Source organism: Megascapheus bottae, chromosome 2 (genome assembly GCF_031878675.1).
Source record: "Megascapheus bottae isolate mThoBot1 chromosome 2, mThoBot2.hap1, whole genome shotgun sequence".
Taxonomy (NCBI): domain Eukaryota; kingdom Metazoa; phylum Chordata; class Mammalia; order Rodentia; family Geomyidae; genus Megascapheus; species Megascapheus bottae.
Window position 1 is genome coordinate 82,745,936 of NC_143510.1, and position 22,507 is coordinate 82,768,442.

At 37.3% G+C, this 22,507-nt stretch overlaps 2 protein-coding genes across 4 annotated transcripts in view; one reads left to right on the forward strand and one right to left on the reverse strand.

The window, feature by feature from the left end:
• Nup37 (nucleoporin 37) overlaps positions 1-12,864 on the reverse strand; it is a 30,128-nt gene extending 17,264 nt beyond the window's left edge. Inside the window, exons 1-4 of one of the 3 annotated variants that reach the window (XM_090357758.1) lie at positions 12,796-12,864; positions 11,418-11,636; positions 4,092-4,216; positions 2,081-2,153 (exon numbers count right to left, since the gene is read on the reverse strand). In XM_090357758.1, coding sequence (XP_090213884.1) covers positions 2,081-2,153; positions 4,092-4,216; positions 11,418-11,576 — 357 coding nt within the window. In that variant the 5' untranslated portion in view covers positions 11,577-11,636; positions 12,796-12,864. The remainder of the gene's footprint in view (positions 1-2,080; positions 2,154-4,091; positions 4,217-11,417; positions 11,637-12,795) is intronic. The other 2 variants (XM_090357771.1, XM_090357766.1) reach the window with 2 other exon arrangements.
• An 80-nt stretch (positions 12,865-12,944) lies between these two features.
• Parpbp (PARP1 binding protein) overlaps positions 12,945-22,507 on the forward strand; it is a 42,487-nt gene continuing 32,924 nt past the window's right edge. Inside the window, exons 1-4 of the mRNA XM_090328511.1 lie at positions 12,945-13,028; positions 13,757-13,886; positions 15,753-15,820; positions 16,626-16,781. Coding sequence (XP_090184637.1) covers positions 16,629-16,781 — 153 coding nt within the window. The 5' untranslated portion in view covers positions 12,945-13,028; positions 13,757-13,886; positions 15,753-15,820; positions 16,626-16,628. The remainder of the gene's footprint in view (positions 13,029-13,756; positions 13,887-15,752; positions 15,821-16,625; positions 16,782-22,507) is intronic.

Here is a 22,507-nt window from a genome sequence, read left to right on the forward strand (position 1 = left end):
GCAATCTTCTAATTTTAAAGCAAGGGTATCCACCCACTTTTCTGGAAGGTTTATTTTGGAAAGAAGTTGATCATTCCAATCATTACAATTAGTTTAGTCTTTGCTAGTGTGCATTTCTTAGAGAAATACACATCATCTCCTATCACCCCCTTTGTCACTTACTGCATAAAGCTTGAGTAAAAATAAAGTTAGCAAACCTTCTGAAGGCACCCTAGACTTTTTACTGTGTACCTGCACCTCTGCACACTCACTATAGCCTACAGATAATATAAAGTTAACTTTCTTCTGTCTTTATTCACTTGTTCGTGGGACTGCCGGCACTGGAGATGGCTACAGTTAGAAAAGCATAGTCATAATCAGCAGGGCAATCACCTTCTGGCCGTAGAAAGAACAAATGGGAAATTATAAAGTGCAGAACTGTGTCAACTAGCCAGGTTTCATTTTGCTAAAATCTTCGTAGTTTAAATCCTCAACCAACCTGTCAGGTATCTAAGCATCTTTTTGTGTGTATGTGCACTGTCACCAGGGCTTGATCTCAGGGCCTTAATCTCTCATTCAGCTTTCTTGCTCATTATCTCTGAGTTGTTTTTTTTTTTTTTCCTTTTTTTTGCTTAAGGTTAACACTCTACCACTTGAGCCACAGTTCATTTCTGGCTTTTTGTGGTTAACTTTTTTGCCCAGGCTGGCTATGTACTGCAGTCCTTGGATCTCAATTTCTTGGGTTGCTAGGATTACAGGTGTGAGCCACCAGCACCTGGCAATTACCTCTATTTTTTGAATTACAAAGAGTACAAGGGATCAGCTACTTGACCAGTAAGACCATTAAAGAGAAGACCTGGGCTTTAAATGAAGGGGGCGGGGGGGGGGGCGGATATACTGGGTTTATACTCTTACTGTGTTTTAAAAGTTGACTTTTGTTTCCCACGTTTGTGTTTGTGTGTGTGTGTGTGTAACAATTAACATACCATATGTATGTAAAGAGTACAAGATGATGCTTTATTTGTACTAGAACTGGAGTTTGACCTACTACTGGGCCTTAGCATTCTAGCTCACTGGCCAATCGCAGGCATTCTACCAATTGAGCTATCCCTCCAGCCTTGCATTTTTCTGGTTATATTTGTAGATGAAATCCTCAGACTTTTGTGCCCTAGCTGGCTTCAAACTTCATTTGTTTTATCTCAGCCTCCTGAGTAGCTAGGTGTACAAAATGAGCCATAGATGCCATGAAAAGATCATGGTGATGCTTTGATATACATACTCATTTGAAGATAATTACTGTAATCAATCATATTAATACATTCATCACTTCAACTTTTTCCTTTGTTACTTACAAGTATGTGTGAATATATGCATGTGTGTGTATGTGTGTGATTGTGCTTGTGCTTGTGTGTGTGTGTGTGTGTGTGTGTGTATGGTGAGGACTGTTATAACAGGACTACTTGAAATTTGCTACAACTATTAATGCATATTATTTGTACCTTTTAATGGGTTTCATAATTATATCATACTTCAACATATTCACTTTATCACTTTGTAATCTGCCTGTGCTATGCTATACTAACTATTCCCTTTAAGTTCAACTTGTATTTCATGTGTGTTCACTGTTATGTAAGTACCTGTGAACTTTCTTGGGTGTGTATGTGCATGTCCTGGGGTACTGTCCTTGAGATTTTCCACTCAAGGCTACCACTCTATTACTTGAGCTACAACTCCACTTCTGGCTTTTTGATGGTTAAGTGGAAATAAGAGTGTCATGGGCTTTCCTGCCTGGGCTCACTTTGATCCTCAGATCTCAGCCTTCTGAGTAGCTAGGAATAAATGTGTGAGTCACCAGCAACTGGTTCATTGTAAACTTTTACTTCTCTAATATGCTGTCTGTAATATTTTATCCAAAAGTGATGTTAGACTTAAAATCTTCACTTATTACTGAGAAGCCAGTTACAATATGGAATAAAAATGAGATCCTAAACTATTTACCTTAACTTAATGACCATAAAAGTAGTTCAAGTTGGAATATCATGAACTTAGCATAAAATAAGGCTGTATTTTAAAAGACTGAAAATTAAACTTGTCAACATACCTTATATTCATTTTTATCTTGAAGATCTGAAGTAAATATTCTAATTTTCATATCTGCAGCTGAAGTACCAAATCTGGAAACAAATAAATAAACTTACTTGTGCAAATTTTTTTCCTTACAGTCTAGCTTTCCCTCCCACATATCAAAATGGTTTTTGGTAATTGGTAATCAGAATTTTTGGGAGCTGGGGAGGGGAAAGGGTGTTTTAGCTGGGTTAAAAAAAAATTTGCTGCTGGGCAAGGTAGCTCACACCTATAATCCTAGCTACTCAGGAGTCTGAGATCTGAGGATCATGATTCAAAGCCAGCCTGGGCACTAAACAATGTGAGACTCTTACCTCCAATTAACCATCAGAAAACTGGAAGTAGAAGCTCAGGGACAAAGCCCAGGCACAGGGGTAGGGAGGTAACTTTGAGCTGAAGAGCTCAGGGACAGCACCTAGGCCCAGAGTCCAAGTTCCACAATTGACCAACCCCCCCACAAAAAAAACCAAAACACCACCAACAAAACAAACAAATAAACAAAAAAAATCAAAGCATAGTACTTGTGGCTCACTCCTGCAATCCTAGCCACTCAGGGTGCTGAGATCTGAGGATCCTGATTCAAAGCCAGTTGGACACAAAAAGTCTATGAGAATCTTAGTTCCAATAAACTACCAGAAAACTGGAAGTGGCACTGTGTCTCAAGGGATAGGGTGGTAGCCTTGTGCTGGAGAGCTCAGGGACAGTGCCCAGGCCCAGAGCTCAAGTCCCACGACCCACCAAAAGGAAAAAAAAGTAAAAGACAAAGGAATCCAGTTAAGACTCAGAAATTATGCACTCAGACATCAAAAAATATGTTTTCTGTGCTTCCATTCATATTAAATTCTACAATAGGAAAACTAATTTCTGAGATCTGAGGATCACGGTTCAAAGTCAATTTAGGCACTAGTGTCCTGTGAGACTCTTATCTCCAAGAAAACCAGAAGTGGCACTGTGGCTCAAGGGATAAGGCAATACTTGAGATGAAGAGTTCAAGGGCAACACCCAGGCCCAGAGTTCAAGTTCCATAACCAACTAAAAAAAAGAAAAAATGGCAATGTGATATGATCTTTTCTGTGATGACATAAAGCATAAAGGTGTGCATTTTAAAAGTGTATACATTTGTGGAAATTTATCAAACTCTTAAGAGGTGAACATTTTACTGTATTAAAGTTGTCTCAGTTAAAAAATTATTCACTCAGTAACAGCTAACATAATTACTAAGTGCTAGTTACTAAATCTTTCAGATTTGACATTTGTATGAAGTCAGATTTGGGTTTTGTAACAAACCTTAAGTGATCTGACATATTCTTGACCTTATAAAGGTTTTTGTAGTCATCATTAAAATTTTTCTCTAAAAGCAATAATCACTTTTTAAATACTTTCACAAATGCTAATGAAGCCCAAGGAGTAGAATTAGAGATTTATGTAGTATTAAATGTGAAAATGTGGCTCTTAGTCTATTAGCATATCTCAACTAAAGCTGATTATTTTTAAGTTATACTTTCAATAATTAAAGTATAGTAAGTGAAGAATTTACAGTGACCCTGAGAGTCAGATGCAACGTTAATAAACAGCTTTGTAGCTGTTTTGCTGCTCTTGGGGCTTGGGCTTTGCATGGCCTGGGCATTGTCCCTGAGCCACTCTGTAATCAAGGCTAGTGCTGCTCTACCACTTGAGCCCCTGTGCCACTTTTCTGAATAGTTCATTGGAGATAAGTTTCCCAGTCTTTCCTGCCCTAGCTGGCTTTGAATCGCCACCCTCAGATCTCAACCTCCAGGCGTGAGGCATTTAGCTTTGTAGTTTGGAGCAAACATAGTCAAGGCATCACTGCTATAGGTAAGTCACAAGGATGAACATTACTAAACAATAGTAAATGTCAAAAAAAACCCTAATCATCTAGGATTGTAAAAAAGGAATGCAGGAAAAGAAGTCACTACAATCAGACTTCAGACACTAATAAATACTGCACTTGAAACTTTTAAACTTACTTGATTACTGGAGGCAATGAATCAAGTCTTGTCTCTGGGCTCCATGCTATACCATCAACTCTGACTCCATGGTGAAATGTTCGTAGTGTTTTATACTGAATTCCTTCAATGTCTGCTTCTTCCTCCTAAGTATAAAAACAATGTAATAGTCCCAATTTCATTTATAATGAAGAATTTATCAGGAAGTCATATATATGCATCTGAAGTATTTAAAGGTAAACTAGATGGTGAGATTTAACTATTTCATCTCTAGGGTTTGGAATGTAGCTCCTTATCTATGATGCCTTGCTTTGGTCCCTTGCAATATAGGACAAACAAAAACAACTTCGTGGGTATTTGAGAGTAGGAGTTGATTTAAGTCTCACCATATAAATCTCTAAGATAACCAAAAGTGAATTGTAAACATGTTATACTTTATTCTAGAAGATATCTTACTTCTAACAGTAAACGTATCTTGTAAAAAAGTTAAGACTGAGATGCTTTTTAAGTGAGTATTCAAAGTACATAAATTATATATGCATTATCAACTGACAACATAAAAATATACACTAAGTAAGTCTCGATTATGTGGAAAGTACTTGGGAAAGTTTTGCCACCATGATTTCCATGCATTATTTCATACTATATTCCATTACTCCGTCCATTATAAATGTGTCAGATGTTAAGAGTAATCTATCTGGGCATTACAATCCATTAAGTAAATACTCAAATAATAAGTTAACTAAGTCTTGAATATTTGAATGTGGGGGGTACAAATGCTCAAAAAAGTCACCTTAATCATCACATTATTTTATTAAAACATTTTCAAGTTTATAGACTTGGAAATGTAAGGAAAAGATTAATTTCAAAATAAGCCATCTTTCTCTGACAATGTGAACAATAACCTGAGAAGTTCTACTATAAAAATGTAAAAATCTAATTTAGAGAATTAAATACCAAGACATAAAGTTATTACAATGATTTAAAAGGTTCAGCTTGCAAAATATGGGAGATAAAGCTTAGTGATTGCACATGGAAGGAGCCAGACTGGAGACTTCTGTATAGATCCAGAATTGTTAAAGAGGAAGTAGAAAAACAAACAACACAAACTCCACAAAGCTTTCCTATACAAAATCCCTACAATAAGTGATGGCCAGAAAAAGGGAAACAGAACTTGTGAGCAATCTCTATCCTTTGCTGGCCCAAATCTCATTGGAATGAGAATTTAAGTCACATTATTATACAGTTCAGAAAATGACAAAGAACTTATTTCAAAGTGGTCATACTTTTGATGTGGTCCCAAGCATCTTAGAGAAACAAAAGCATTTCTTTTTGAATGTACAATGTCTACTCATTCCACGTGGTGTAACAAAATATTACATTGTACCCTATTGCAATACGCAATTATTTCAGTAAAAAACTAGCAAGTTAATAAATGAAATGAATAGTTACTAAAGAAAAATCTCACTAGGTGCTGGTGGCTCACACCTGCAATCCTAGCTACCTAAATCTCAAGAGGCTGAGATTTGAGGATAGAGGTTCAAAGTCAGCTTGGGCACAAAAATCCTTGAGATTCTTATCTTCAATTAACCATCAGAAAACTGGAAGTGGTGCTATGGTTCAAGTGGTAGAGTGCTAGCCTTGAGCTGAAGAGCTCAGGGACAGTGCCCAAGCTCAGAGTTCAAGCCCACAAATGACCAAAACCAAAACAAAACAACAAAAAAAAACCCTCCCCAAACCCTTCAAAAGATATCATATTTAAAATAAAAAATTCTTTCTTAGATGCAGCGAGATTTTAAAAAAAATTATTAAAATTCAAAAAAAGGATGATGAAAAATTCTACTATTTGAAGGAGTGAACAGAGGAATAGAAGAGTCAGTATATGAAGAGACAGTGCAAAGGATTTTCCATACTATATGGAATGTACCAATACCAGCACTTAGGACAATAAATCCCTGAGAGCCAAGATAAAAACAAATCGATAGCTAGAAGCAAAAATGGCAATACTTCAGAAAACACATACTTACAAATAGGTAGAAATATCAATTTTAGCAGAGAAAGCCAGAAAAAAAAGTCTTTTCAAGGAGATTTTCTAAGAATAGTAATAATTAGGAAGATCAATAATTGACTCCTGTTTCCAATAGAAACACCAAGCAGCAGGAACTAATGTCTTTAAAATGCTCAAATTAGAATTGTAGATGAAACAAATCTGATTTTTCAAGAATGAGGTCATATTAAAATATTTTCAGAAAAACAAAAGCAAGACTTTTCATTAATAAAGTCTCAATAAATGACTTTTTAGGTCCTTTTTGCTATCAGGGGTTGGCAAACTATGGTTAAAGGCCCAAGTATATTCCATGGCCTGCTTTATATAGTTCATGATCTAATAATCTTTTCCACATTTTTCAATGGTTGCAAAAAAAAAAAAAAAAGAAACAGTAATACGCAACAGAGCCCGTAAGTGCTTGGCAGAATCTAAAATATCCATAGCTATATCCAGATACGGATATGAGCCAGGCACCAGTGGTTCACACTTGTAATCATAGCCACTCAGGAGGCTTGTGGTTCAAAGCCAGCTCAAGCAAGAATTTCAATGTGGCTTTGAACTTCAATCCTCAGATCTTGGTTTCTTTTTTTTTTTTTTTTGCCAGTCATGGGCTTGAGCTCAGGGCCTGAGCACTGTCCTTGGACTTTCTCAAGGCTAGAGCTCTACCACTTGAGCCTCAGCACCACTTCCGGCTTTTTTCTATGTATGTGGTACCGAGGAATCGAACCCGGGTCTTCATGCAAGCTAGGCAAACACTTTAACCACTAGGCCAAACTCCCGGCCCCTTTCTTTTTTTTTTGCCAGTCCTGGGCTTGAGCTCAGGGCTTGAGCACTGTCCTTGGACTTTGTCAAGGCTAGAGCTCTACCACTTGAGCCTCAGCACCACTTCCAGCTTTTTTCTATGTAAGTGGTACCGAGGAATCGAACCCGGGTCTTCATGTATGCTAGGCAAGCACTCTACCACTAGGCCAAACTCCCGGCCCAAGATCTTAGTTTCTTAAACAGCTAGGATTATAGATGTGAGCCACATGTGCCAAGCTAAAATTTATATTTATATTAAATGTTATATATTATATTAAATATATCAAATATTTAAAGTGTAATTTTTCTGTTATTTAAATTGATTTTTGAATTGAGTCGAAAGACTAGAGCAAAAATGTTCAAAACAAATTTGCCCAAGGAATTTTCTCTATTAAATAACTATATTATCTTTTATAAGATGTTTGGTATTTCAAAATTTTCAAGGACAAAAGGGCAAGTACAAAGGGCAAACAGATGCAGCAATGGTAGTCACTAGACAGACACTACGTTGAAAATGAACTATACAATTTGTGGGTGGGAACAGGAGGGAAAAGCTGGGAGAGCGACAGAAGAGATGATATTGTCCAAAAAGAAATGTACTTATTATCTGAGCAACTGTAACCCCCTCTATACATCACCTTTATAATTTTAAAAAATTCCAAGAAAAAATTTAAAACAGGCAAAACTTGTTATATAGTAGAATATATGTATATATATTATGTTGATAGGTTTGCCTGAAGGACTGTTCTAAGAATTCACACTAAATGTAAATGCAATGTTACATAATGTGTATTCTCACCAAATACAGTACATGCTTCGATCTTTCTTTTGTTGGTTGTGAGACTTCTCTGGGCCTGGGCATTGTTCCTAAGCTCTTCAGCTCAAGGCTACCACCCTACCACTTAAGCCACAGCGCCACTTCTGGTTTTCTTGTGATTAATTGGAGATTAATTGGAGTCTCATGGACTTTTTAGTGTCTGGACTGGCTTTGAACCAACATCCACAGATCTCAGCCTCCCGAGTAGCTAGGATTACAGCCACTGTTCCTGGTTCATGCTTTGATTTTTCTAAGGCAGACTTTGAAATCCTGGCAAGTTGTTTCACAGATACTCACACATCTTTTTCCATATAATTTATATACGTTTTGAGAATAACTTTAATTTTCAGGTGAAAAAAATGCTGCTACATTTTATTACTTCCTAATTTGTGTTTTTAACAGCTCTACAAATACCCAGATATGCCAAGACAGCAATCACTAAAGGATTTTTAAAGTAAGTTAAGGCATAGCAACTTAATAGTCTGAGTAACACATATACCTTTTCTATACTTGATGAATCAATCTTCTATAAGAGTTTTAACATAAAAATGAAAATTACTCTGGTATTCAAATTAAGTGGTAACAATTACACTCTCTATTTTTTACCCAAATTATACATAGAACTATTGGTCAGAGGCATAACAAAATCTCAGGTACTTAAGTTTGAGTTTTATATATTAGTGAGCGGTAAAGCCTTTTTTCCTGGCACTGCTATCTGCTATTGAGCCAACAAAAAGAGCAGACTGCATGTGTGGTATAGGCAGAGATGAATGCTATTTTGGGTTCAATCTGGGGTGTAGGTAGTACTGCATAGGCAGGAAATTAAGCGACTTTGGAAAATTTGTCATAAGAGGAATAATTATACAAAGCTCCAACAATTTGACATTGGGGCACAGTCAGGGTGGTAGAAGTGCTATTCAAATGTTTCAAACTGGTAGGTCTTTTGACACATCCCTTTAAAGCCCAAAACAGAATTTCAGTTAGACAAGACTGAGGTTTATCTAGTCTAGTCTGATTCTTTCATCTAATATTTTACTCGAGCAGAACAATTTGCAAAATCCATTTCTGAACTCCTTTATTTGGGACATAATATTAAGAGTGTGAAACATTAACCCGAAGTCTAGTTCCATGTAAGTTGTACTCTGTGCTTTGGAATTCTGTCTCTGGAACTGTACAGGGTAAGTTTGAATGAATGCTGGCAATTATTTGTCCATAACTGATCTCTACTAGGCGAACACACACAAAGAAGCATATTTAACATGTCTTAAAGCATAAGCAGCAATTGCAAAATGGAGAGTTCTAACAACCTCTCCCACAATGATACTTTTAAACATTTTAATACTACTCTGAAATTCATTTCAAATATATTGTCTCCTTTGGAGTGTAACACTACTGAGAAGTAAAGGAAGTAGATTATTGCTACAAATATTGCCAATTTATAGAGAAAGATAGAGTGGTATGTTTTCTTGTTGTTGTTGTTTTTTTGTCATGGGGTTTGGACTCTAGGCCTGGGCCCTGTCTGTCCCTGAGCTCTTCAGTTCAAGGCTAGTACTCTCCCACTTGAACTATAGCACCACTTCCAGTTTTCTGGTAGTTAGTTGGAGTTAAGAGTCGCAAAGACTTGTACTGGGGCCAGCTTTAAACCATGATCCTCAGATCTCAGCTTATTGAGTAGCTAGGATTATAGGCATAAGCCACCACACCTGGCTAGTTGTGCTGTTTTACATGGTGGTTCCTAGTAACACTGGGTTTTAAATATTTGAAGTGTTGCTAGTTTAATGTACTACGTATACACTCTATGATGTAGAAAATCCACACCATGACTTTAAACTTAAACTGTGAAAAGCATATACAACATTTTTTTTTTTTTTTTTTTTTGCCAGTCCTGGGCTTGAGCTCAGGGGCTGAGCTCTGTCCTTGGACTTTCTCAAGCTAGAACTCTACCACTTGAGCCTCAGCACCACTTCCGGCTTTTTCTATATATGTGGTATCAAGGAATCAAACCCGGGTCTTCGTGCATGCTAGGCAAGCACTTTAACCACTAGGCCAAACTCCAGGCCCACACATTAAATTTTAAAAGATCACATGTGAATTATTTTGAATATATTGAACAATATATTTTTGTTTTATATAGCTTCTCTACCATTGAAACTTATCTTTATAAGTTCAGATTATATTTCTACTAACAGTACTGAATTATCTCCTTTTCAGAGTTTTATGTCTCAAGGTGAACATTCAAGTGACTAAAAATTCGAACTTACAATTTTTTTTTTTCAGTTCTTTTTTTGAGGAAGAGGAAGACAGTTTGGGGGTTTGAACACAGGGTGTGAGCACTGTCTCTTAGCCTTTTTGCTCAAGGATTGTGTGCTACCACTTAAGCCACAATTCTACTGGCTTTTTGGTGGTTGCTCAGAGATTAAGACCCTCATACACTTTCTTGCTTAGGATAGCTTCGAATCATGATTCTCAGATTTCAGCCTCCTGGGTAGCAAGGATTACTAGTATGAACCACTGGGACCTGCATTTTGATATCATAACTGTAAAGGAAACTGCTTTTTGAATAAAAAAGAATAGTATTTCTTTGAAAATTGGTCCATTGTCAAATTACCTATTTATAATTTGAAAATTGTATTTATAGAAATATTCTGATAAACAAAGGAGGAAGTAGAGACTCCAGGGAGTTAAATCTAATTTGTTCTCCCTCTTTCACGCATGGTCTAGCTTTCCTGTGGAAAAATTCTTATTAATTATGAGGCAGTGATGGTCACTATTGCCCCTATCAACAAAAACTACAAAAAAAAAAATCTGTATAGATTACAATGTGTCATGTCTTCTAGGAACATTACCAATACTAACTTACATCCTTACAAAACTGTATTGAGCATATTTTCTTTAGTTTTATAGAAAGAACATTAAGTTATATGGTTAAGAATTACATTTAGGGGGCCGGGGGTTTTGGCGTACTGGTACAGTGCTTGCCTTGCAAGCACAAAGACTGGGGTTCAATTCCTCAGTACCACATACATAGAAATAGCTGGAAGTGGTGCTGGGACACAAGTGGTAGAGCTCTAGCCTTGAGAGAGCCCAAGGGCAGTGCTCAGGCCTTGAGTTCAAGCCCCAAGACAAAAAACAAACACAAAAACCAAAACAAAGCAACAATTAGTACTATTATAGACATTTTGGCCAAGGACATGCTGGACTGTGTGCTTTGTTAATATGACCCCACATTTTTGGATACTCTTAAGGTAAGCTGAGATGTATAAAAAGTTTGAAAGAAGATTAACAAGATTAATATCATGAAACCGGCAATTTTCCTTGAAAATCATTTTTAGTCTCACACTATTACCTTGTTTTCTATGCTAAAGCAGAATGTAACTGAGTTTCATTTAATTCAAGTTTTTTTTTCTCTATATACCAGTGTTTTAATTACTCATTGCTTTTAATGACCAGAATATTCCATTACTAATCACAAAGCAAAAGAGAAACTTTATGTTCTTCTTTTCCACTACTTATGAAAAGTTTTCACAAATCACAATCATATATTAATGAGAATGTCTCTCCATGTGGGTGTTCATTTCTTTTTCTAAACACAAACTTAATCCAATATGGTTTTGGTTTGTATAGATTTTTCTTAATCAGTGAATTATCTTCATTGCTTACAGGTGTTAGTTTGTAGACTAACCTGAAATGTACACGTGCCAACAGCCACATAATTATTGCCACCATATGCAATTAAACTTCCCGAATCACCACTCTCAAAAGGATTAAATTCTACCACATGCACATAATCTTCACAATCCACAGTGTAGGTAGCAGCATTTCTTGCAGTATCTTGCTTCATTTTGTATGTCAAAGCTTCAGCAGCTGAAGAATAAAATGCCTTTTGGATAATGTCACAAAACTGTGGATTAGAGTACAAATACAATTACAAATGGTCAGTGAAGAATAATTTAAAAAAATGAATTAAAATATGATTGGATATTGGCAATGCCACATACAGTCCAACAGAAAGTTATAGCATTTATCAAATGACAGAAGCTTCAGGAAAAAAAATTTTAATCTAATTATGAATAGTTCAGCACCTGCTCCACAGCTTTCCTCTTCCACATTTGAGATGGCAACAAACACTGTAAAATTGTTTAAAATATACAACACTTGAAGATGTAACTATTTTAACAGAAAATATATTCATAAAAATTTAACAATATTTAGCGCATTATTTGTAAATAGTATTCTGGCTATTTTACTGACATTATCACATCGAATATTTGCATAAATGCAATACGACCGATAGTCCTTAAACTTTAAGAGGTTAATTTGCCAAACTTACAAGCAGGATCAAGATCTGAAAATCTTTATGTAGGGCAAAGGCGCTAGAGAAAAACAAACAAACAAACAAACAAACCAAAATCCAGGGATAATATGACTCAGCCGGAAAAATACTGTAACAAGCAGGTCCAAAGATATTACCTAGCATCTGGAGGGAGGGGTACCAAGATGTGTGTTATAAAATTATTCATAAAGGCAGGCAGGAAATTTCCAACTATCCTGTCAAGGATGCTAAAAGTAGTATTCTCATAAGATTATGACTTCAACAGCTGTTGATTATTGTTATTTTAAATTACTAGCCACAAGAGCTGAGCCAAGAATTGGGCTCAAGGGCCGGGAGTTTGGCCTAGTGGTAGAGTGCTTGCCTGGCATGCACGAAGACCCGGGTTCGATTCCTCGGTACCACATATATAGGAAGGAAAAAAAAAAAAGTTGGAAGTGGTGCTGAGGCTGAAGTGGTAGAGCTCTAGCCTTGAGAAAGTCCAAGGACTGTGTCAAACTGACCAGGGGGTGAGGCGGTCACCCCCCCCCCCCCGCGCCCCCCAGCAATTCGAGGTGGACACGGAGGGCTGCCTGGTAGCCTCTCCCCGAGCCCACGGCGTCCCCTCCGCATCCCGCTCCCATCTGCCTGAACCCGAGGTGGAAGAGGAGGACGCCCCGGGAGAATGCTGGGACCCAGGGCCGCCGGTAGCGAAGCTGCCAGGCCCGGGGACCCGGGACACGATACGCACCGCAGAAGGCGGGAAGTCAGTCACCAGGGGGATGTCAGCCTTGGCTGTGAGGAGCCGCGGCGTGCGTCCTGGTTGTGTTTCCGGGTCGAAGGGCGAGCGCGGTGATTGGTTCGCGGGGCTTCCCGCGAGATTTGAAATGTAAACGGCGGCGACTCAGCGTTGTTGGCCTTCCAGCGGCGCATCTGGATTTTTCCCCCGGCGTAGTTGGCTTCTCCTGGGCATCTCTGAGCCAGGTGAGTCCCGTCAGCCTCTTTCCGGCCTGCCTCCTTCACTCTGAGTGATGATGATTCACTCTGAGTGATGATTCAGGAGGCAGCTTGTGGTTCGAGGACAGGGAAGTGATGTGTGACCGCCTGGGTTGGTGGTTCGGTGAGGACTTTTTCTTCCTTTGGTCGGTCGTGGGGCTTGAACTCGGGGCCTTGTCGCTGTCCCTGAGCTTTTTCTGCTCTAGGCTAGCTTTCTACCACGTTGAGCCACAGCCCCACCTTCCAATGTGGCCACTTTTGACAGGCTTCCCTTGTAGGGTCTGGTGCTGGAGCTTGAGGGTCTTGGCTGATAGGCGGCAGATACTGGATGACTTGAGGCCCAGGAGGCCTGTGTGAAGGACAGAAATTCAGATTCTGTTCTCATGACCCCCATCACATTATTTCCCTCCCCACCACCCCCATGCTATATCCTCATCCCAAGGAATATTTAGGACAATAGTGGCTTCCCCGTCTGCCTTTTATTGTGCATTTACTGATTGCTTGACACTAGGGAGGTTGTAGATTTCTTTCACTAGGATTCTTACAATTCTCTAAGGAACAACATTTCTTAGGAAAAACCTCTCTGCCGATCAGAGATATTTAATACCACTAATAAGTGAAGGGAGGAGGGGTATTGGATGGGGAAAGTGTAGTTCTTAAAACCCATCATACCGTGTCAACCCAGTGACAATTTTCTGTTACAATTTCTTCTCTAGTGCAGCTTGGAATCCAGTTTTTAAAAAGGAGTGTGTATTACTGCTGTCACCTTCTGCCCTGTTTAGTAAAGTACAGCTGGCCATTCAGAGTTTGTATATTCAGTGTTTATTGCTCACATCAGGCTGAAAGGTAAGTAGAAAGGATGAGTAGTATTACTGTTTTCTGTGATGATACTTCTACTTGGACAGCCAGGAAAAAGCTTATTACCAAGGCTTCTACAAACACTGAAGGAGGTTTGGGCAGAAATGGGATTAGATACCAGATTGGAAACCAGATGCATTCATTATCTGTTTGTGGGCAGTCAGCACCTTCACTGAGAATGGACTGTGCATGTTTACATAGCTGGGAATAGAATGAAGGAACAGTATATTATGACATATATGAAAACTACATGAAAATCCATTTTCAATATCCATTAATAACATTTGGTTGAACATAACTATGATCATTTGTTTATGTTTTGTTCCATTTTTTCATACACACACAAATTAGGTTGAGTAGTTGTTACATTGACTGTGTCATATATCTCAAATATTTAATATTTGTTAAATCTTTCTAAAAGGTTTGGTGATTCTTAGATCAGACTTGGTTTTCTATAACAGTAAAGATCTTTCAACTTTAACTAAAGACAAAAAAGCAGCATCAACAAACTGATAATGCATGATAATAGCTAATGTACTTTCTAAATGTATTAGGTGCCTCTAAAAACTTTCCTTATATTTATGTACTCTTCACAATATTCCATGACATAGAAACTATTTCCATTTTCACTATAAGGATAGAGAGAAATGGTATAACTTGACCAAGATCTCATAGCTAGTAAATGATAAGAATAAAAATTCAGAATGATCCTCTTGTAAGAGAGTTTTAATTGGTAGCAATATAAACCCATTAATACTTTTTTTTACAATTAAAATACCATATTATTATTTTGCAGTGCTAAGGATCAAAACCAGAGCTATGTGTTATATTACTTTTTCATGATCCCATACATATGGAAAAGTCAGAAAGTGAACTCACTCAGTAATTAACAATTAGCTAAAGAGAAAGAGGAAAAGACTTTCAGTTTACAATTCATATATTTTTATATTGTCTGAAGTTTTTGGATTAATAATATTTCCAGCATAAGGAGAGTAAAAGAAGCATTTCATCTTTTTTTCTGTTGTGTGTGCTAGTCAGAGGCTTGAACCGAGGTCCTGAGCTTCTGTGCTCAAGGACGTAGTGTCCTATCACTTGTGCCACAGCTCCACTTCCAGCTTTTTGGTAGTTAATTGGAAATACAGTCTCATGGACTTTCCTGACAAGCTTGGCTTCAAATCTCAATCCTGGGATCTCAGCTTCCTAAGATAGGATTACAGGTATGAGCCTCTGGTGCCCAGCTACATTATACCTTTTTTTTTTTTTTGCCAGTCCTAGGCTTGAGCTCAGGGCCTGAGCACTGTCCAATACTTTTAAATACAAATAATAGTCGTTAAATTTTTATTTCAGGCAAACTGATCATATTAGGAACTTGCTGCTTCCTTTGTGGTGTTCTACCTTGATCTGTGCATTGAATCACAGATTAAGTCTATAATACAAATTATTGTGTTGTCAATGACATATGCCCTTTTTCTTCATCATACAAAACTCAAGTGCCTTATAAACAACTGGAATTCATTTATGCTGCATTAAGTAGAGGAAAGGATTTTCTTCTAGTTAACAGAAGGAATCACTAAGTGGGATGGAAATACATGGGCATGCTGGCAACTCAGGTAATTGAAAGAAAAGAAAACTTGGCAGATATGTTGGTAAACTCAGAAAGGAATTGGCTGTCTTATAGAGGCTTGGATATATAAAATATGGGCACTACATCAGATTATTTTAGACCTTTGCTGGAATCAGGAGAAGTTCTGAAGTATAGAGACTTAGAATCACAACTTGAAGACTTAGAAATCTTGAACTTATGTCTGCTTGGCCGTTTACTGGCAGAGTGACATGCGACATTACTTTCTTTAGGTGCAAAATGAGAAGAACAGGCCCACTTCAGTAGGACACTTGTGAGATTAGAAAAGTATGGGCACCAAGTAAGCACCAAGTAGCCTCTACATGTTAGCTGTTGTATTGGATATCAATGACTATGTAACAAACTACCTCAAAACCAAATGGATATTGCTAGGCGCTCACACCTATAATTCTAGCTACTCAGGAAACATAATCCTTTTTTTTTTTTTTGGGTCAGTCATGGGGCTTGAACTCTGAGTCTGGTTGCTGTCCTTGAGCTCTTCAGCTCAAGGCTTCCACTCTACCCCTTGAGCCATAGCGCCACTTCAGTTTTCTGGTTATTAATCAGAGACAAGAATCTCAGGGACTTTCGTGCCCGGGCTGGTTTTGAACCATGATCCTTAGATCTCAGCCTCCTGAGTAGCTAGGATTATAGGTGTGAGCCACCAATCCCCCACTTCACTACTTCTTTTGTGAGAATGTAGGGATGGGAGGAAATTGGCTCTTTTTTTCCCAGTCTACTACAGATACTATCATGTGTCTCAAATAAATACTTTTAAAATCCAGCTTTAATTAGTGATGACTGTGTCTATAATTATAAATTTGCAGAATTTGCATGTCTGTTTTGGGTGAATTTTCAAAATTGAAGGTTGGATTTTTGTTATTTCAAAAGATTTGGCTTAAGAAAACTCAAGTAGAGGAAAATATGATTGGGCTGAAATTGTATTATTCTGTTTTCCTAAATTTAATTAAAAACAATCTTGGTAAATATGAAATGACCCCTTGTTCACTACTTATTTTTCTCTAACTGTGCTGGCTTACACATGTCAAATGTTAATTTCCAATTAAACTACTTTATCATTGTGTTCTGTTCTGTTCTACTTTAAGAGAATGGCTGTGCTTAATCAGACCTCTGTCTTGGATATGATTAAAGAGTTTAGAAGGAATTGGCATGCTCTTTGTGACTCTGAAAGAACTACTTTATGTGGTGCAGACTCCATGCTTTTGGCATTACAGCTTTCCATGGCAGAGAACAACAAACAGGTTAGTAAGACTATATTTAGTCTAACTTTTTTTTTTTAATCAAATTTTGGTTGTTGCCCATTCGGTTAAAGTTAAGCAGAAGTATGTTAATTTTTTGCAACATTTGCATTCTTACAGTATATGATTTTCAAAAAATGTCTCTGTGCATTACAGTTGTATTTGAAGTGACTTGTTTCAAAACAAAATCCTTGAAATGTACAACTGAATGTGAGTCAGACACATTTGAGGTTTCATAAGAATTCTTAGATAAATATTATGATTATTAAGGTTTAAGCTAGTCCTATTTAAGAAATATTCCTTTGTTCCAAAAAAGAAGCTCAAGAAGATAGATATTTTTATTAAAATATATTCATGAATGCTTATTGCCTGTAGTATGTATTTGTTCTGTAGTGTGGATTTATTCCTAAATCAGGGTATATCAAAGTCATTTGGAAGGACTTTTTAAAGTACAATTTTAAATTTTCAGTGTTGGAAATTGCATTCTCCTAAAATACAATGATGTGCTGGAAACTGCCTTTTTAAAAGAACCTCCATTATTACGTTTCTTGGGCTGAATAGGCTATGGGGCTAGAGATGCTTGAGATATCCAAAGTAGAAAAGGATAAATGCAGGGTAGAGTGGTAAGGGATTCCTGATTTTAGATAGACTGTAGGTAAAGAAAAAGAAAGAGAAGAGTGAACTGGAAAGTCGATTCAACCTTACAGTTTGAACTCAGTAAAGACACCGTCTTTTTTTTTTTTTTTTTTTTTTTTGGCCAGTCCTGGGCTTGGGCTCAGGGTCTGAGCACTGTCCTTGGACTTTCTCAAGGCTAGCATTCTACCACTTGAGCCTCAGCACCACTTCTGACTTTTTTTCTATGTGTATGGTAATGAGGAATTGAACTTGGGTCTTCGTGCATGCTAGGCAAGCACTTTAACCACTAGGCCAAACTCCCGGCCTAAAGACACTGTTTTTGTTTTTGAAGGTCTTGGGGCTTGATCTCTGGGCCTGGTTGCTGTCCCTGAGCTCTTCTGCTCAACACTAGTACTCTACCACTTGAGTCACGGCGCCACTTCCAAGAAGAGGATTTTTAATGGTAGAATTGGTTTTAATGAGTGTTTGGTATAGAAGATAGATAAGTTATTTTAATCTTTTGTGTTAGCATTCCCAGATTTCTCAATTTCATAGACCAATAAACATTCTAATAGATTTTTTTTCCAATCCTGGGGCTTGAACTCAGGACCTAAGCAGTGGTACTGGATAACTGAACCTATGGCTTCATGCATGCTAGGCAAGCACTCTACCACTAGGCCACGCTCCTGGCCCTAATAGGAAGATTTGACCATTAATTATTATTATTATTATTTTTTGCCAGTCCTGGGGCTTGAACTCAGGGCCTGATCACTGTCCTTGGGTTTTCCTTAAGGCTAGAGCTCTACAACTTGAGTCACAATACCATTTCCTGCTTTTTCTATCTATGTGGTACAGAGGAATCGATGCATGCTAGGCAAGCACTCTACCACTAGGCCAAATTCCCAGTCCTTAACTGTTGAATTTTTTGACAAATAAGACCCTTGACAACAAAATAGCTAATGTATATTATAACATTCTGTAAAAAAAAAAATTTTACACCTAAAAATTAGTACGTGTGTAACCTTAAGTCAAGAGATAATCTTTCCTGCTGGTGGTTCCTCAAAAGACTAAACATAGAGCTCCCCTATGACCCAGCAATTCTACTCCTTGCCATTTACTCAAATGTCCAGAAACAAGGATATACTAAAGCCACTAGCACAACAGTGTTCATTGCAGCACTATTTACCATAGCACAGATATGGAACCAACCCATATGCCCCTCAGTAGATGATTGGATCAACAAGATGTATTTATACACAATGAAATTCTATGCTGCCATCAGAAAGAACAACATCGCCCCATTTGTAAGGGAAAGACTTGGAAAAAATCATATTAAGTGAAGTAAGCCAGACCCAAAGGACCATAGGCTCAATGGTTTCCCTCATTTGTAATAATTAGTACAAAGCTAGGACTCTCTTAGCAGAGGATTACAGTAGCTTAAATTCTAAATACATAAGGCCATAATTGGATAAGGCTAAATAAAAGGACCTCCAGGGTATGGAAGCAAGAGCTTTATAATGTGTGATTGTCCTTAATGTACTATGTTATTATTTCTTTCCTCTTTTGTTGCCCTTTGGTTAATCTCATATTGTTACAGTATCTGACTTTGTTACCTGGTATATTGTTTTGTTTATTTGAAATAGGAAAGGTAAGGGAAGAAAAGCAAGCTGATTGAGAAAGGGTGGAGGGAGGGAAATGGGAACAAAAGCATGAGAAGAGGTATCAGTGTGTGAGAAGTAATGCACCTTCTATCTGGAGAATATAACTGTCATCCCTGTATACATTACCATAAAAAAAAAGAGATAATCTTTCCTAGGTATAAATAGTTGTCTGAGATTACAAGCATGAGCCAACATTCCTAGTTTTATTTCATTAAAAAAAATTATTGTCACATTTGGCATTTACTCTTGCATTAGGTTGCTTCTGTTTGTGCTTGTGTGGATTTATTTTAATTAATAGATTTTATTACTCAGAGCATATTAAGTTTGCAGAAAAATTGGGTAGAAATTAGAATTCCTATAGTTAACCTGCTCACAGCCATTTTTACCTATTATTACCATCTTGTATTAATGTGGTACAACAATTGTTAGTTAATACTGGGGTATTATTGAATTGTAAGTTCCAAGAAATGTATACTGATATGTATCCATTGTTATAGTATCATTGAGAATAATTTTATTGCCCCCCATGTCTACTGGGCTTGTTCAACCATTCCTCACCTCAACCTGTGGTCACCACTGATATTTTTAATATTGCCTTCTCATTATTCCTTTTATATTTATAATCTTTAGGTATTATGTTTACATATTTTAGATTGTGGATTTATGTACCGAAATATACACAAGCATATGTGTGTGTGCACTTATGTGAATATACACATCTACACACATGTGTATGTTGTACAATACTATACACATACACTTGCATACATATTATTCTGTGAACCATTTGATAATAAATAGCAGGCAGCTTGAGTCTTGATCTTTGAGCACTTCAGTTTGTATTTTTCTTTTATTTTGTTTTTGACAGTCCTGGGGCTTGAACTCAGGGCCTAGTCACTTCCTTTCAGTTTTTTTTCAAGACTAGCACTCTACCACTTGAGCCATTGCACCACTTCTGGCTTTTTCTGTGTATGTGATACCAAGGAATGAAACCCAAGGCTTTGTGCATGCTCGGCAAGCACTCTACCACTAGGCCACACTCCGGCCCCCATTTTTTATCTTTCATATCTAATGCTAATGCTCTCCGAAGACAGAAGTAAGAATTTTTCAGATTTTCATGTTTGTTTCTCTAATTCCAACTCAAGGCAATAGTATGTCAATCATTTTCCTGCCTTCATTGTTGTTACTCCCTTCTCCTATGGAAGCAATACATTTTTTTTCTGGTTGTCATTGTTAGATATGGGGCTTGAACACGGGGCCTGGGCTTTGTCCCAGAGCTCCTCAGCTCATGGCTACTGCTCTACCACTGAGCCACAGCATCACTTCCAGTTTTCTGGTGGTTAATTTCAGATAAGAGTCTCACAGACATTAGTGCCTTGGCTGGCTTTGAACTATGATCCTCACAGACATGAGCCACCAGTACCCGGTACAATATACTTTTAATACATACTTTCATTCAGTCCTATTTCAGTCAATTCACAATCTACTAAGTGAGTTGGGGGAAAAATAAAAGCTTAACAATATGTTTTATTCAATGAGAATACTAATCGAAGTCATGAAGTTGCAGGAAGGCAAATATACACCTTTGTGTAGCTCAGGACCCTTGGTCCTCTAACAACATACAGTTCAGATTCTCTTTGAAAGGGACTTCATCAAGGATCAGCATTCCTCATCCCTCTGTGGGATGACTTTTGTACTTCACTGTGAAGATTTAATTTAATTTTTTTTTGCTTTTTTTTCTTGTTAAGAATTAATTTTAAAGAAAGAGTCTTTTTTTTTTTTTTTTTGGCCAATCCTGGGGCTTGAACTCAGGGCCTGAGCACTGTCCTTGGGCTTTCTTAAGGCTAGTGCTCTACCACTTGAGCCATAGCACCACTTCTGGCTTTTTCTGTGTACATGGTACGCAGGAATTGAACCCAGGGCTTCATGCATGCTAAGCAAACACTCTACCACTAGGCCATACTCCTAGCCTAAAAGAGAATATTGAAGTTACTGATCAGAAGCAGAAAATTCAATTACTTTCCATCTCCAAAAAAGCATGGCTTGAGCCTGCCTCAAATGTTAGAGTGTCATCCTAGTAAGTGCAAGGTTCTAATTCAATGGAAAAACAAAAATAAAAACCAGAAAGCTACTGAGCAGTGAATGTCATTTTAGGCGTATAAATATGTAGACATAGAAACCAAGCTGAAGAATCTAGAGATTCTGAGGCCAATTTGGAGGTTGTTACAGATCTTTGTGTGATTACAATAATTTGGACTACTGTTAGAAGAGTTAAAATAGGAAGGAAAAGACTGCATGTGAAAGTTCATAGTAAATAAAGGAAATTAGAATTAGAAGTGATAACTTTGTCTTACTTCTGGAATGGAATCCAGAATGAGTCTCACTTGTCACTGAAACAGAATTGCAAAGAGAGCCCATTGTTTCAGTTTATAGTAGCCTTTGTGGTGAAAAGGAACTGGGGGGAGATTTTATTGAAATACTGATAGAATTCAGACAGAAATGTTTATATCCTTTAAAATAACTGAATGATTCCTTATCTTTTATGTGTTTTCTCCCTCATCAGTTTCTCCAATCAGCAGTAAGAATGTTAAGTTTTAGAATGTTTATATGTACCCATTGTTGAACATTTAGGGAAAATTCTGAATTACCTAGAAAATGATAGTATTTCCATCTAAACTGAGGAAAAAACATCAAATCTATAAAAGGATAGTTCCAAGGAGATAGGTTGTTTGTTTTTAAGTTCCAAATCTTGAAATGCTTCCTAATTCATTCCGCGTGTAAGTGATTTGTATTATAAGCAAATTTTTGTGTCAGTTTTTGAAATTGGTAGTCATCCTAGGGTCTCTTTCCTTTCCTCTCCTTGTAATACACATCTAGGTATTCTTAATTTTACCCCTGAATATTTAAATTTTCTTACAGTAATCTGGAGAAATGACTCTAGTGTTTGGAAGAGACTCTGAGATTATTGTATAAATAGAATAGTGTTACCAGGGGTTGATCCTTGATCATTCACTGGAAATTGAACCCAGTAGAATCATTGTAGTATATGATTAAAGACTGTTATTCTGGAATCAGAGTACTCAGATCATCTTATTTTGCTTATGAATTTTACTTTTGTAGACATGAATGCATTTTATCAGTAAGCTGTGTAAAGTGTATCCTAAATTTTTGTTTTAGTTCTCCTTATCCAATTTTTGATGCATTTGAAATATTCTAGCCAATCAGTTTTTATTCAGGCTTGTTTATGTAGCAGTCACTCAGGGTCTTTTTGTGCTTGCCAATTTTCACCTTGCTAATTCACTTAATTCATTGTGAAAGTTCAGGCTCTGGGTGGGAAAGAAGAGGAAAGGTGAGTTGCAACTGAGATTTTTCACAGTTCTTGTATGTGTAGTACATGTGTATGATGGTGGGTTGCAGCTCAGTTTTACTTCACTGTTCCACATATACAGCTAC